This window comes from Salvelinus fontinalis, chromosome 25 (assembly GCF_029448725.1).
Source record: "Salvelinus fontinalis isolate EN_2023a chromosome 25, ASM2944872v1, whole genome shotgun sequence".
NCBI classification, from domain to species: domain Eukaryota; kingdom Metazoa; phylum Chordata; class Actinopteri; order Salmoniformes; family Salmonidae; genus Salvelinus; species Salvelinus fontinalis.
The window spans coordinates 24,168,877-24,184,171 of NC_074689.1; the positions used below are offsets into that span (position 1 = coordinate 24,168,877).

The window sequence follows — 15,295 nt, forward strand, 5'->3', positions numbered from 1 at the left end:
CACCACAACCACAACCCACAAGAATTCAGCCAAGACCCAACAGTAAGTGCTCCTATCCTTTTGGGAACAACAACATAACAACAACATAACACATTTCTGTGCATGCCTGACTTCACATTATCTACATAAGCACATAAGTTTTGGACTATTCTACCATAACATGACAGGAGAAAACCTATGCGTCAGTGGTTCTGGCTAGGTAAAGACAGCCAGTGTGATCAGCAGGTCTGTGTGTGCTCCAGGGCCCGGTTTCCCAAAAGCCATTGGAACTTAGACTTACGAGAGTTTTAACGATGTATCGTAAAAAATAAAGGCTGAAGATTTCACACCCATCCCCCCCCCCCCCCCCCCCCCCCCCCCCCCCCCCCCCAAAAAAAAGCAGTGCACTTGTTACAAAGTGAAACTTAACTGTCTCGTTACAGGAGCTGTCCCGTGCTGAAAATTATTCCAGAATATAGGCTGAAGACTTTGCTATAGCTCTTAAATGATTTATGCCTATTCGAAGTCATGTATTTTTACACAATGCAGTTTTCCCATCAAGAGAAGACATGTTTTTCTAGTCTATTATGTTAGTGTTTGTATAATCTTGGCCATGTGTTCTGTATTCTAAGTGTTTTTGTATTATGTTAGCCATGTGTTCTGTATTCTAAGTGTTTGTATTATGTTAGTCATGTGTTCTGTATTCTAAGTGTCTGTGTTATGTTGGCCATGTGTTCTGTATTCTAAGTGTTTGTATTATGTTGGCCATGTGTTCTGTATTCTAAGTGTTTTTATCATGTTGTCCATGTGTTCTGTATTCTAAGTGTTTGTATTATGTTATCCATGTGTTCTGTATTCTAAGTGTTTGTATTATGTTGGTCATGTGTTCTGTATTCTAAGTGTTTGTATTATGTTAGCCATGTGTTCTGTATTCTAAGTGTTTGTATTATGTTGGTCATGTGTTCTGTATTCTAAGTGTTAGTATTATGTTAGTCATGTGTTCTGTATTCTAAGTGTTTGTATTATGTTAGCCATGTGTTCTGTATTCTAAGTGTTTGTATTATGTTGGTCATGTGTTCTGTATTCTAAGTGTTAGTATTATGTTAGTCATGTGTTCTGTATTCTAAGTGTTTGTATTATGTTAGCCATGTGTTCTGTATTCTAAGTGTTTGTATTATGTTGGTCATGTGTTCTGTATTCTAAGTGTTTGTATTATGTTAGCCATGTGTTCTGTATTCTAAGTGTTTGTATTATGTTAGTCATGTGTTCTGTATTCTAAGTGTTTGTGTTATGTTGGCCATGTGTTCTGTATTCTAAGTGTTTGTGTTATGTTGGCCATGTGTTCTGTATTCTAAGTGTTTGTATTATGTTAGCCATGTGTTCTTTATTCTAAGTGTTTGTACTATATTGGCCATGTATTCTGTATTCTAAGTGTTTGTATTATGTTGGCCATGTGTTCTGTATTCTAAGTGTTTGTATTATGTTGGCCATGTGTTCTGTATTCTAAGTGTTTTCTCTTGCTGTTTTGATTATGCAAATGATGCATTTCTTCAGTTTGGGTAAACTGTGAACAGGAATGAATAAAGCCAAAGTCAAAACAATTCAATAATTAAACATGAAGTAGTAAGTTAATCGATGTTGCCATATACCTAATATGTTGAACTTTAGATTATTAGTTAAGCTACAGTGAGTGTGAGCTAATAATAGCCTTGGCATGAATATGGAAGCAGTTCAAATGTAGCCTAATGGTTTAATACTATGTAGTTCTATCAATTGTACATACATGAAAGTGAGGTCCATATTGAGCCTAATAATCTAGCTTTGATATAATTTGGTTATCACGTTTTCATAAAACAAATTGAGGCTATCATTGCTTCGCTTGTTAATAACATTGCAAATGTTATTTTTAGGCTATTTATACTCGACTATGAAGTTTTCGGCGGTCACAGAGACTCATAAACATCTTAATTCTATGTTTAGCAGATATTTTCTGTATGGAAAGTGACTCGGGAGCGCAAATGGTGATCTAACGCCTCACTGAGCTGTTCTACGAGAGGTCTGAGGCAGGCGTTAAGATTACGAGCGATTTCAAGTGCGACGTTAAAGATGCACTATACAGAAATTGCTCCACCATTTCCTGGTTGCAAACATTCTAACAGTTTGCCTAATTTCAGTTAATGTGACAAAACAAGCAGGTGTAGTGTTGAGAATCACTGTACCATCTACACCGCTGTGAGCAAAAATACTGTTTTCCCGCTGTTTGAAGCTGGTGTTCAAAACTGAAAGTAAAAGACGCAATAATTAAACTTAGAAAATTGGGATTCATGGAAATAGTACACATTAGAGGTCGACCAATCGGCATGGCCGATTAATTAGGGACGATTTCAAGTTTTCATAACAATCGGTAATTGGCATTTTTGGACGCCGATTATGGCTGATTACATTACAATCCACGAGGAGACTGCGTGGCAAGCTGACCACCTGTTACGCGATTGCAGCAAGGAGCCAAGGTAAAATGCTTGCTAGCATTAAACTTATCTTATAAAAAACAATCAATCTTAACATAATCACTAGTTAATCTAGCTTGCCCTGCGTTGCATATAATCAATGCGGTGCCTGTTAATTTATCATCGAATCGCAGCCTACTTCGCCAAACGGGTGATGATTTAACAAAAGCACATTCCCGAAAAAAGCACAATCGTTGCACCAATGAACCAAGCCATAAACATCAATGCCTTTCTTAAAATCAATACACAAGTGTATTTTTTTTAAACCTGCATATTTAGTGAGGAAATTCATGTTAGCAGGCAATATTAACTAGGGAAATTGTGTCACTTCTCTTGCGTTCAGTGTAAGCAGAGTCAGGGTATATGCAGCAGTTTGGGCCGCCTGGCCTGCTGCGAACTGTGTGAAGACTATTTCTTCCTAACAAAGATCGTAATTAATTTGACAGAATTTTACATAATTATGACATAACATTGAAGGTTGTGCAATGTAACAGCAATATTTAGACTTAAGGTTGCCATCCATTCGATAAAATACGGAACGGTTCCGTATTTCACTGAAAGAATAAACATTTCGTTTTTTAAATTATCGTTTCCGGATTTGACCATATTAATGACCTAAGACTCATATTCTGTGTGTTTATTATATTATAATTAAGTCTATGATTTGATATTTGATATACAGTGGGGCAAAAAAGTATTTAGTCAGCCACCAATTGTGCAAGTTCTCCCACTTAAAAAGATGAGAGAGGCCTGTAATTTTCATCATAGGTACACTTCAACTATGACAGACAAAATTAGAAAGAAAATTCCAGAAAATCACATTGTAGGATTTTTAATAAATTTATTTGCAAATTATGGTGGAAAATAAGTGGTGGTCAATAACAAAAGTTTATCTCAATACTTTGTTATATACCCTTTGTTGGCAATGACAGAGGTCAAGCGTTTTCTGTAAGTCTTCACAAGGTTTTCACACACTGTTGCTGGTATTTTGGCCCATTCTTCCATGCATATCTCCTCTAGAGCAGTGATGTTTTGGGTGATGTTTTGGGGCTGTTGCTGGGCAACACGGACTTTCAACTCCCTCCAAAGATTTTCTATGGTGTTGAGATCTGGAGACTGGCTAGGCCACTCCAGGACCTTGAAATGCTTCTTACGAAGCCACTCCTTCATTGCCCAGGCGGTGTGTTTGGGATCATTGTCATGCTGTCATGCTGAAAGACCCAGCCACGTTTCATCTTCAATGCCCTTGCTGATGGAAGGAGGTTTTCACTCAAAATCTCACGATACACGGCCCCATTCATTCTTTCCTTTACACGGATCAGTCGTCCTGGTCCCTTTGCAGAAAAACAGCCCCAAAGCATGATGTTTCCACCCCCATGCTTCACAGTAGGTATGGTGTTCTTTAGATGCAACTCAGCATTCTTTGTCCTCCAAACACGACGAGTTGAGTTTTTACCAAAAAGTTATATTTTGGTTTCATCTGACCATATGACATTCTCCCAATCTTCTTCTGGATCATCCAAATGCTCTCTAGCAAACTTCAGACGGGCCTGGACATGTACTGGCTTAAGCAGGGGGACACGTCTGGCACTGCAGGATTTGAGTCCCTGGCGGTGTAGTGTGTTACTGATGGTAGGCTTTGTTACTTTGGTCCCAGCTCTCTGCAGGTCATTCACTAGGTCCCCCCGTGTGGTTCTGGGATTTTTGCTCACGGTTCTTGTGATCATTTTGACCCCACGGGGTGAGATCTTGCGTGGAGCCCCAGATCGAGGGAGATTATCAGTGGTCTTGTATGTCTTCCATTTCCTAATAATTGCTCCCACAGTTGATTTCTTCAAACCAAGCTGCTTACCTATTGCAGATTCAGTCTTCCCAGCCTGGTGCAGGTCTACAATTTTGATTCTGGTGTCCTTTGACAGCTCTTTGGTCTTGGCCATAGTGGAGTTTGGAGTGTGACTGTTTGAGGTTGTGGACAGGTGTCTTTTATACTGATAACAAGTTCAAACAGGTGCCATTAATACAGGTAACGAGTAGAGGACAGAGGAGCCTCTTAAAGAAGAAGTTACAGGTCTGTGAGAGCCAGAAATCTTGCTTGTTTGTAGGTGACCAAATACTTATTTTCCACCATAATTTGCAAATAAATTCATAAAAAATCTTACAATGTGATTTTCTGGATTTTTTCCCTCATTTTGTCTGTCATAGTTGAAGTGTACCTATGATGAAAATTACAGGCCTCTCTCATCTTTTTAAGTGGGAGAACTTGCACAATTGGTGGCTAACTAAATAATTTTTTGCCCCACTGTAGCAGTCTGACTGAGCGGTGGTAGGCAGCAGCAGGCTTGTAAGCATTCATTCAAACAGCACTTTACTGCGTTTGCCAGCAGCTCTTAACAATGCTTGCTTCACAGCTCTGTTTATGACTTCAAGCCTATCTACTCCTGAGATTAGGCTGGCAATACTAAAGTGCCTATTAGAACATCCAATAGTCAAAGGTATATGAAATAGAAATGGTATAGAGAAATAGTCCTATAACTCCTATAATAACTACAACCTAAAACGTCTTAACTGGGAATATTGAAGACTCATGTTAAAAGGAATCACCAGCTTTCATATGTTCTTATGTTCTGAGCAAGGAACTTAAACGTTAGCTTTTTTACATGGCACATATTGCACTTTTACTTTCTTCTCCAACACTGTGTTTTTGCATAATTTAAACCAAATTGAACATGTTTCATTATTTATTTGAGACTAAATTGATTTTATTTATGTATTATATTAAGTTAAAATAAAAGTGTTCATTCAGTATTGTTGTAATTGTCATTATTACAAATATATATATATATATAAAAATCGGTCGATTATTCGGTATTGGCTTTTTTTGGTCCTCCAATAATCGGTATCGGCGTCAAAAAATCATAATCGGTCGACCTCTAGTACGGAGACGGATAGAGAAAATTAACAAGCGAACAAATGTCCAGGTAGAAGGGAAAGAGGGGAAGTGGTGTTTGTGTGTGTGTGTGTGTGTGTGTGTGTGTGTGTGTGTGTGTGTGTGTGTGTGTGTGTGTGTGTGTGTGTGTGTGTGTGTGTGTGTGTGTGTGTGTGTGTGTGCACGTGTACATGTGTGTTGGGGGAAGGATTGGTAGTGGTGATAGAATCAGTTCAGTGTGGGGTTTTTTGGCAAGCGATCAAACAAGGAGCACATCTTGTTCTATTATATAATATCCTGCTGTTGTGGCCAGCCTCTGAACCTGCTGGTCAGACAGTCTGCTCTGGACTTATTCAAATGAACCAATGAAATACCACACTTTACATCCTATCTACTTGTTTTGTGCCCCCTCGTGCGGTGGACGAGATCTTTGTGGGCTATACTCAGCCTTGCCTCAGGGTAGTAAGTTGGTGGTCTGTTGATATCCCTCTAGTGGTGTGGGGGGCTGTGCTTTGGCAAAGTCGGAGGGGTTATATCCTGCCTGGTTGGTCCTGTCTGGGGGTATCGTCCGACGGGGCCACAGTGTCCCCGACCCCCCACTGTCTCAGTTTCCAGTATCTATGTTGCTATAGTCTGTGTCAGGGGGCTAGGGTCAGTCTGTTATATCTGGTGTAATTCTCCTGTCTTATCTGGTGTCCTGTGTGAATTTAAGTATACTCCCTCTAATTCTCTCTCTCACCCTTTCTCCCTCCAGTCCCGGAGGACCTGACCCCAAGGACCATGCCTCAGGACTACCTGGCCTGATGACTCCTGGCTATCCACATTCCACCTGGTCGTGCTGCTCCTCCAGTTTCAACTGTTCTGCCTGCGGTTATGGAACCCTGACCTGTTCACCGGACGCACATTTTTGCGTAGACTCTCTCTACCGCACCTGCTGTCTCGACCTCTGAATGTTCGGCTATGAAAAGCCAATTTGATATTTACTCCTGAGGTACTGACCTGTTGCACTCTCTACAACCACGGTGATTACTATTTGACCCTGCTGGTCATCTATGAAGGTTTGAACATTTTGAAGAACAATCTGGCCTTAATGGCCTTGTGCTCTTATAATCTCCACCCGGCACAGCCAGAGGAGGACTGGCCATCTCTCAGATCCTGGTTCCTCTCTAGGTTTCTTCCTAGGTTCCTGCCTTTCTAGGGAGTTTTTCCTAGCCACTGTGCTTCTACACCTGCATTGCTTGCTGTTTGGGGTTTTAGGATGGGTTTCTGTATAGCACTTTGAGATATCAGCTGATGTAAATAGGACTTTATAAATACATTTGATTGATTGATTGAACAGCGCCAACGTAATACACAGTTGTTTTTGAGGTAATATAAGCGGAGTTATAAAATCAGCCTTGATTGCTATACAAATGGCTATGGAGTTTAATAGTGTGTCCTTTTCAAGTCTGTACAGATCCTGGATCAGGTATTGCTCTTTGAAGTCACAGATCCTGGATCAGGTATTGCTCTTTGAAGTCACAGATCCTGGATCAGGTATTGCTCTTTGAAGTCACAGATCCTGGGTCAGGTATTGCTCTTTGAAGTCACAGATCCTGGGTCAGGTATTGCTTTTTGAAGTCGGCACAGAAATGAAGCCATGCCTATGTAGTAGTCCTCGGTCGCAGTCAGGTTTCATTTGGTAACCTTGTGTCACGACTTCTGCCGAAGTCGTTGCCTCTCCTTGTTCGGGCGGTGTTCGGCGGTCGACGTCACCGGTCTTCTAGCCATCATCGATCCATTTTTCATTTTCCATTGGTTTTGTCTTGTCTTCCCACACACCTGTTTTCAATCCCATCCATTACCTATTGTGTATTTAACCCTCTGTTTCCCCTCATGTCTTTGTCAGAGATTGTTATTTGTCAAGTGTTGTGTTTATTGTGTATAGGTGTGCGACGGGTCATCGTACCCATATTTGTTTTATATTGTCCTATGAGTGTTATGGAGCAGATTACTGGGACTATAATTAAAAACCTCCATTCTACACTCTATTTGACTCTCCTGCGCCTGACTTCCCTGCCACTTATACACGCAACTGTGACACCTTGACATTTATGGTAGCCCTTATTAATGTAACAACTTGTGTCAAAATAAATACAGATGTTTTACAGAGCCGGAGGTCTCAAGCCTTGTAACTGCTCATCTAATAACCTGAAAACTGTTCAGTTAGGTCTCGGATCTGAAACATGAAATACATTCATGTTAATGAAAACCAATGTTCTTGCAAACATGCTCTATACTCTCCCGAATGAACCATTTTTGGAGTCAGATCAAAATAAATACCATTATTTCATTTCATTAACCATGCACCAAGTTAATAGCGTTGGTAGGCTACATAATCACATTTTTTTCCCGCATTGCATAAAAATGATGATACCTATTGCCTATTCTTGAAATGTTTTTCTTGTTGTGGGCTTTAAAAGCATGGCACAACATGCTGAGGTAACGAATGCCATCCATTCTATTCTGCCTCTCATGTTCCTAAACCAGCCTTACTTTGAGGATTTAGTTTTAATTTCGTTTATTCATTTGACCATTTTATAAAACCAGCTCACATAAAACTTGAAAAAGCCATACATGCACATGAGTTAAGGGATCCCTTAAAGCACCAATCCCGTTAGAGGGATAGATTTGACAACATCCGGTGAAATTGAAGAGCGCCAAATTCAAACTACAGAAATATAAACATTCAACATTCACGAAAATATAAGTGTAATACATCAAAATAAACCTTAACTTCAGATTTCAAAAAGGCTTTACGGTGAAAGCATACCATGCGATTATCTGAAGACAGCGCCCTGCATACAGAAACATGAAAATCATTTTTTAACCAGGCAGGTGCGACACAAAAGTCAGAAATAACGATATAATAAATGCCTTACCTTTGAAGATCTTCATCTTTTTGCAATCCTAAATGTCTGTGACACAACGATTGGTCGTTTTGTCCGATAAATTCCTTCTTTATATCCCCAAAATGTCAATTTATTTGGCGCGTTTGATTCAGAAATACACCGGTTCCAACTCGCCCAACATGACTACAAAGTATCTAATAAGTTACCTGTAAACTTGGTCCAAACATTTCAAACAACGTTTCTAATCCAAACTCCTGTCCTGTGTACCCTAAAATGTAAATAAACGATAAAATATAAGACGGGATAAACAGTTTCCAATACCAAAGAAAAACATGGAGCACGCTCTTGTTCACACGCACCAAAAGAATAGAGAACTTCTGAGTGACACGTAGAAAGAATAGGAGTACTTCTTAATTTCTCAAAATAAAAACATTGAACAATTTCTAAAGACTGTTGACATCTAGTGGAAGCCATAGGAACTGCAATCTGGGCCCTAATAAATCAGGTTTCCCATAGAAAAGCATTGGAAAACACAATGCTCTCAAAAAACAAATTCCTGGATGGATCGTGCTCGGGGTTTTGCCTGCTAAATCAGTTCTGTTATACTCACAGACATTATTTGAACAGTTTTAGAAACTTTAGAGCGTTTCCCATCCAATACTACCATGCATATGCATATCCTAGCTTCTGGGTCAGAGTAAAAGGCAGTTTACTTTGGGCACGCTTTTCATCCGGACGTGAAAATACTGCCCCCTATCCTTGTCACGGTAGCCTTACCTCTCTTCACTAAAAGAGGGGGTAGGCTGCCGTGACAATCCTGAAGAAGTTAAATCATGGAGAACAACACGCAATAAAGTATGGGACTTATTTCCATTGTTAAATCATGGAGGATAACACACAATAAAGTCTGGGACTTATTTCCATTGTTAAATCATGGAGGATAACACACAATAAAGTCTGGGACTTATTTCCATTGTTAAATCATGGAGGATAACACACAATAACGTCTGGGACTTAGTTCCATTTTGATTCTCTTGAAAGGTTAAATTGATTGCAGATAAAAAAAAAAAGAATGACTAGTCTCAATAGCGGATGCTTGAAAAGAAACTAAAAGGAAAAGGGAGAGATAGTTTCAGCTAACCGGGGACATTTTATTTTTTACATGACGTAACGGAGGGAGTTGGACAATGAGAAAACCATTATCTTGAGGTAGTGTAGTGGTCTGGAAGGGATCAAATGAGTTGCTCAGATGTTCCCAAGGTGCGAGGCCGCTATCATTCCCATTTTAGAACTTAAAAAAAAGGCCCTGTGTGTTTGTCCTCTTCATAATGCCAGCTTGCAAATATGGGTCCAAACCATGATTTATATACAGACTAGATGACTGACAGGGGCACTGTTTTGAAGCTTCTGCACCTCTATCTTGGCACTCCCCCACCGGTGTTAAAAATATTTTGGAAGCTATAGAAATTAATTTATTGATGTCTACATTTGTTTTTGCCCCGTTTGTTCTATTACAGACACCTTAATGCATACGTTTAAATTATATTATGTGAACTAAACATAAAATATATATAGAAACATATATTTTTTTAAGTAACAGTGTTACTGTCCCCACTACAACCAAACATACTTAAATAGTAAATGCATTGCCCTTGAAACATTTAATTGAAATACTGTAGAATTCCATTGCATTCCTCTGGAGGACTGCTTCTGGGGAGTGCCAATATGGCCCACCGGCTTCAAAACATTTCATTGGCCAATACATAGCAAATAGCAATCTAGGTTTTACATACAACATTGGTCCCAACTGAAGTTCTAAGCGATGTTCTTTCATCTTCGACGCACACCGTTGACAGATGTCTTGTGTCAGTAACTTTAAAGCGATATTTACGCGGAGTAATCCACATCCTGAGCGCATGTGGACAAACAGCAATTTTCTCAACATCAAAGTCTCCACACCGCCAGATGCGAATTAATAGCTGCCGCTGCCAACTAACCCCATCCGTAACGATCGAGTAATCAGTTGAATGATGTCGGCCAAATGAATATTGAGGAGTAACTTTTAAAGGGTACGCCTACTGTATGCCTACATGTTGAAACGTGGGTGCGCCAACTGGTTTTAACACATTGTTAAAGTGTGACACATGTCAACATACATACAATAACAATACAATTGCCTTATTCAATGACTTAAGCAAAGTCAAGGGCAGATGTCTAACACCAATACAAGTGTAAGTACACCTCTGTATTTGCTAATTGCCTGGTGTGAAGGATCAGCAGCTCATCATTGTCATACACTTGATTCGTCTGTCAAATGCTGGCCATATTATTACCTAACAAGTAAAACGTTGAGATTTAACGTCAACGTTATCTAGCTATAATCTTGTAGGAGCACTCATCTACTGTAGCCTCATACACAGGCTATTCTCACCGAAGAGCAACAACGTTAACACGTATTAAATGATTTAATGTCACGAACACAACATACTATGTTACAGTTCCATGGCCGGTATAGGCTACACGCTATGGGCTGGTTACAGCTCCATCACCGGTATAGGCTACACGCTATGGGCTGGTTACAGCTCCATCACGGTATAGGCTACACGCTATGGGCTGGTTACAGCTCCATCACGGTATAGGCTACACGCTATGGGCTGGTTACAGCTCCATCACTGGTATAGGCTACACGCTATGGGCTGGTTACAGCTCCATCACGGTATAGGCTACACGCTATGGGCTGGTTACAGCTCCATCACTGGTATAGGCTACACGCTATGGGCTGGTTACAGCTCCATCACCGGTATAGGCTACACGCTATGGGCTGGTTACAGCTCCATCACGGTATAGGCTACACGCTATGGGCTGGTTACAGCTCCATCATTGGTATAGGTTACACGCTATGGGCTGGTTACAGCTCCATCACCGGTATAGGCTACACGCTATGGGCTGGTTACAGCTCCATCACGGTATAGGCTACACGCTATGGGCTGGTTACAGCTCCATCACCGGTATAGGCTACACGCTATGGGCTGGTTACAGCTCCATCACGGTATAGGCTACACGCTATGGGCTGGTTACAGCTCCATCACCGGTATAGGCTACACGCTATGGGCTGGTTACAGCTCCATCACGGTATAGGCTACACGCTATGGGCTGGTTACAGCTCCATCACGGTATAGGCTACACGCTATGGGCTGGTTACAGCTCCATCACGGTATAGGCTACACGCTATGGGCTGGTTACTGCTCCATCACCGGTATAGGCTACACGCTATGGGCTGGTTACAGCTCCATCACTGGTATAGGCTACACGCTATGGGCTGGTTACAGCTCCATCACGGTATAGGCTACACGCTATGGGCTGGTTACAGCTCCATCACCGGTATAGGCTACACGCTATGGGCTGGTTACAGCTCCATCACGGTATAGGCTACACGCTATGGGCTGGTTACAGCTCCATCACCGGTATAGGCTACACGCTATGGGCTGGTTACAGCTCCATCACGGTATAGGCTACACGCTATGGGCTGGTTACAGCTCCATCACCGGTATAGGCTACACGCTATGGGCTGGTTACAGCTCCATCACTGGTATAGGCTACACGCTATGGGCTGGTTACAGCTCCATCACCGGTATAGGCTACACGCTATGGGCTGGTTACAGCTCCATCACCGGTATAGGCTTCACGCTATGGGCTGGTTACAGCTCCATCACCGGTATAGGCTTCACGCTATGGGCTGGTTACAGCTCCATCACCGGTATAGGCTACACGCTATGAGCTGGTTACAGCTTCATCACCGGTATAGGCTTCACGCTATGGGCTGGTTACAGCTCCATCACCGGTATAGGCTTCACGCTATGGGCTGGTTACAGCTCCATCATAGGCTACACGCTATGAGCTGGTTACAGCTCCATCACCGGTATAGGCTACACGCTATGGGCTGGTTACAGCTCCATCACCGGTATAGGCTACACGCTATGGGCTGGTTAAGTCCATCACGGGTAAAGGGACCCTCCCCATTTGCGTGATACAATGTGGAGAAATATGACGGATATCAAGTTCACAATGGAAACCTATATGGTAGGTGACTTACTGTATTTTCCTCCAAAATAAGAGTAAACACTATCCCAATACAAAGTAGGCTACCGTTAGAAAACACAAAGTATGGTCTATTCTGTTGATAAATCTGTACAACGGTTGTTGGTCGCTCATAATGCAAGATACGGACTGTAGGCTACACTGTAGGAGAGAATAAAAAAGTAAAAACTCAGCGCACTGAATACTTGCGTCCCCTACAATTATTTGTTCTCAGTTAAGCGAACTTTACCATTATATATAGCTTGCATGTTTTGAAACAATTACAACACATGAGAGCACAACAATGGACTTACATACTGGACAAGTACACACAGGCCAATTACTGTATGTAACGTTAGGCGAAATAAGAAAACCCAACAGGAGACTTACCCTGAGTAAGAACCAAATCGTAGAAGTTGAACGCGAGAAGAAAAGTCACTATCTCAAAACACATATACATCTTATTGAAATCCTAAAGTGCATTGTGAAGGAAAAGAGAATAAAAACACTGCCGCTTTGACAAGCTCCATGAGACCTTCTATATCGGCGACATCAGCGACTGCGGCTCTCAGATGATCCGCTCATGTGCAGGCCGAACAGCGGCGGAGAAAGAGAACTTCTGGCCCTATGGTCACACGCAGAACATACTGGGCATGCGCAGACGGGAAAAAGCCCACCGGTCACAAGAGGGCCGGGTTAACCGTGACATGAGAACAGTGTGATAATCCCGTTATTAATGCATGGGTGCGGTGTTATGGCCTAAAATGTTTTCAGTTGAAATCCAGAGATGTCAGCCAATTAGGCTATTTTAGGCCGTCATTGTAAATAATCATTTGTTCTTAAAACTGACTTGCCTAGTTAAATAAAGGTTCAATAAAATAAAAAAATTTTGGAGTCAAGGTGATCTTTTTCGTCATAAAATGTTAACTTTCATTCTTGCACAGACAAACAATTTCAATGTCTTTGTTCATTCACACAGAGTTTTCAACACATTGTTTCATATAAAAGTTTGAACTATAAGTCATCATGATTCTCCAGCAAAGCATTCTGCGTTCATTCTGCAATACACTATACAATGTGTAGCACAGTGAACGAGATAAAGAAGCTATGTGTTTGACCATCAAAATCAATGATGACAGCCTATACGTGGCGAAGCAACCATGTCAGCAATATTGAGACATCTGATTAAGGGGAGATATAATGAAATATAATATGTTGAAATGAAACACAACAACAGTGTATTTAGCACGGTCACCCAGGCGCTCTGCGCTCACAATGGGGCTAATGTTGAGAGGATGAACCATCCTCTGCTACCCTGGCCCCAAGGCTCGTATGACTGAACGAAAGGCCCCAGTTCAGATGCCTTGCCTGGGTCAAGTCTGCTGTGCGTTGCCATGGCCATGGGATTCTTCTAAATTTAATAGTTTCCTGCATTTATGCACTTTCTGTTGTTAAAAAAAAAAAAAAAAAAGTAAAATGTTTTTTTCTTGAATGAAGATATACGGTAGATTCATGTATTAACGTCATGTATTTACACACGCACAAGGTTACCTAGTATAAACAATTCCCATTGATGTTTAAATAAAGTTTGGTGGAATTCAGTTTATGCCATTAAATGTGTAGAATTGCAGGAAACTAACTGTTTAACGTCAATGTCCCCCCCCCCCCCCCATTCCTGTTGGGTGAATTTTGGCCCATTCCTCCTGACAGAGCTGGTGTAACTGAGTCAGGTTTGTAGGAATCCTTGCTCGCACACACTTTTTCAGTTCTGCACACAAATGTTCTATACGATTGAGGTCAGGGCACTGTGATGGCCACTCCAATACCTTGACTTTGTTGTCCTTAAGCCATTTTGCCACAACTTTGGAAGTATGCTTGGGGTCATTGTCCATTTGGAAGATCCATTTGCGACCAAGCTTTAACTTCCTGACTGATGTCTTGAGATGTTGCTTCAATATATCTACATCATTTTCCAAGCCTCATGATGCCATCGATTATGTTAAGTGCAGCAGTCCCTCCTGCAGCAAAGCACCCCCACAACATGATGCTGCCACCCCCATGCTTCACGGTTGGGATGGTGTTCTTCGGCTTGCAAGCCTCCCCCTTTGTCCTCCAAACATAACGATTGTCATTATGGCCATACAGTTATATTTTTAATTCGCCAGACCAGAGGACATTTCTCCAAAAAGTACGATATTTGTCCCCATGTGCAGTTGGTGGTTTTGGAGCAGTGGCTTCTTCCTTGCTGAGCGTTATGTCGATATAGGACTCGTTTTACTGTGGATATAGATACTTTTGTAACTGTTTCCTCCAGCATCTTCACAAGGTCCTTTGCTGTTGTTCTGGGATTGATTTGCACTTTTCGCACCAAAGTACATTCATTTCTAGGAGAGAGAACGTGTCTCCTTCCTGAGCGGTATGATGGCTGCGTGGTCCCATGGTGTTTATACTTGTGTACTAATGTTTGTACAGATGAACGTGGTACCTTCAGGCGTTTGGAAATTGCTCCCAAGGATGAATCAGACTTGTGGGGACCTACAATTTGTTTCTGAGGTCTTGGCTGATTTCTTTTGATTTTCCAATGATGTCAAGCAAAGAGGCACTGAGTTTGAAGGTAGGCCTTGAAATACATCCACAGGTACACCTCCAATTGACTTAAATGATGTCAATTAGCCTATCAGAAGCTTCTAAAGCCATGACATCATTTTCTGGAATTTTCCAAGCTGTTTGATGGCACAGTCAACTTAGTGTATGTAAACTTCTGACCCACTGGAATTGTGATACAGTTAATTATTGTCACGCCCTGACCATAGAGAGCTTTTTATTCTCTATGTTGGTTAGGTCGGGGTGTGACTAGGGTGGCGTCATCTAGGTGTTTATATGTCTATGTTGGCCTGTTATGGTTCCCAATCAGA

The 15,295-nt window shown here is 41.4% G+C and overlaps 1 protein-coding gene across 1 annotated transcript in view; it reads right to left on the minus strand.

The window, feature by feature from the left end:
* Positions 1–12,996, minus strand: part of LOC129823005 (reversion-inducing cysteine-rich protein with Kazal motifs-like) — a 106,714-nt gene extending 93,718 nt beyond the window's left edge. Inside the window, exon 1 of the mRNA XM_055881658.1 lies at positions 12,771–12,996. Within this exon, the coding sequence (XP_055737633.1) occupies positions 12,771–12,840 (70 nt within the window). The 5' untranslated portion in view covers positions 12,841–12,996. The remainder of the gene's footprint in view (positions 1–12,770) is intronic.
* Between the last annotated feature and the right edge of the window lie 2,299 nt (positions 12,997–15,295).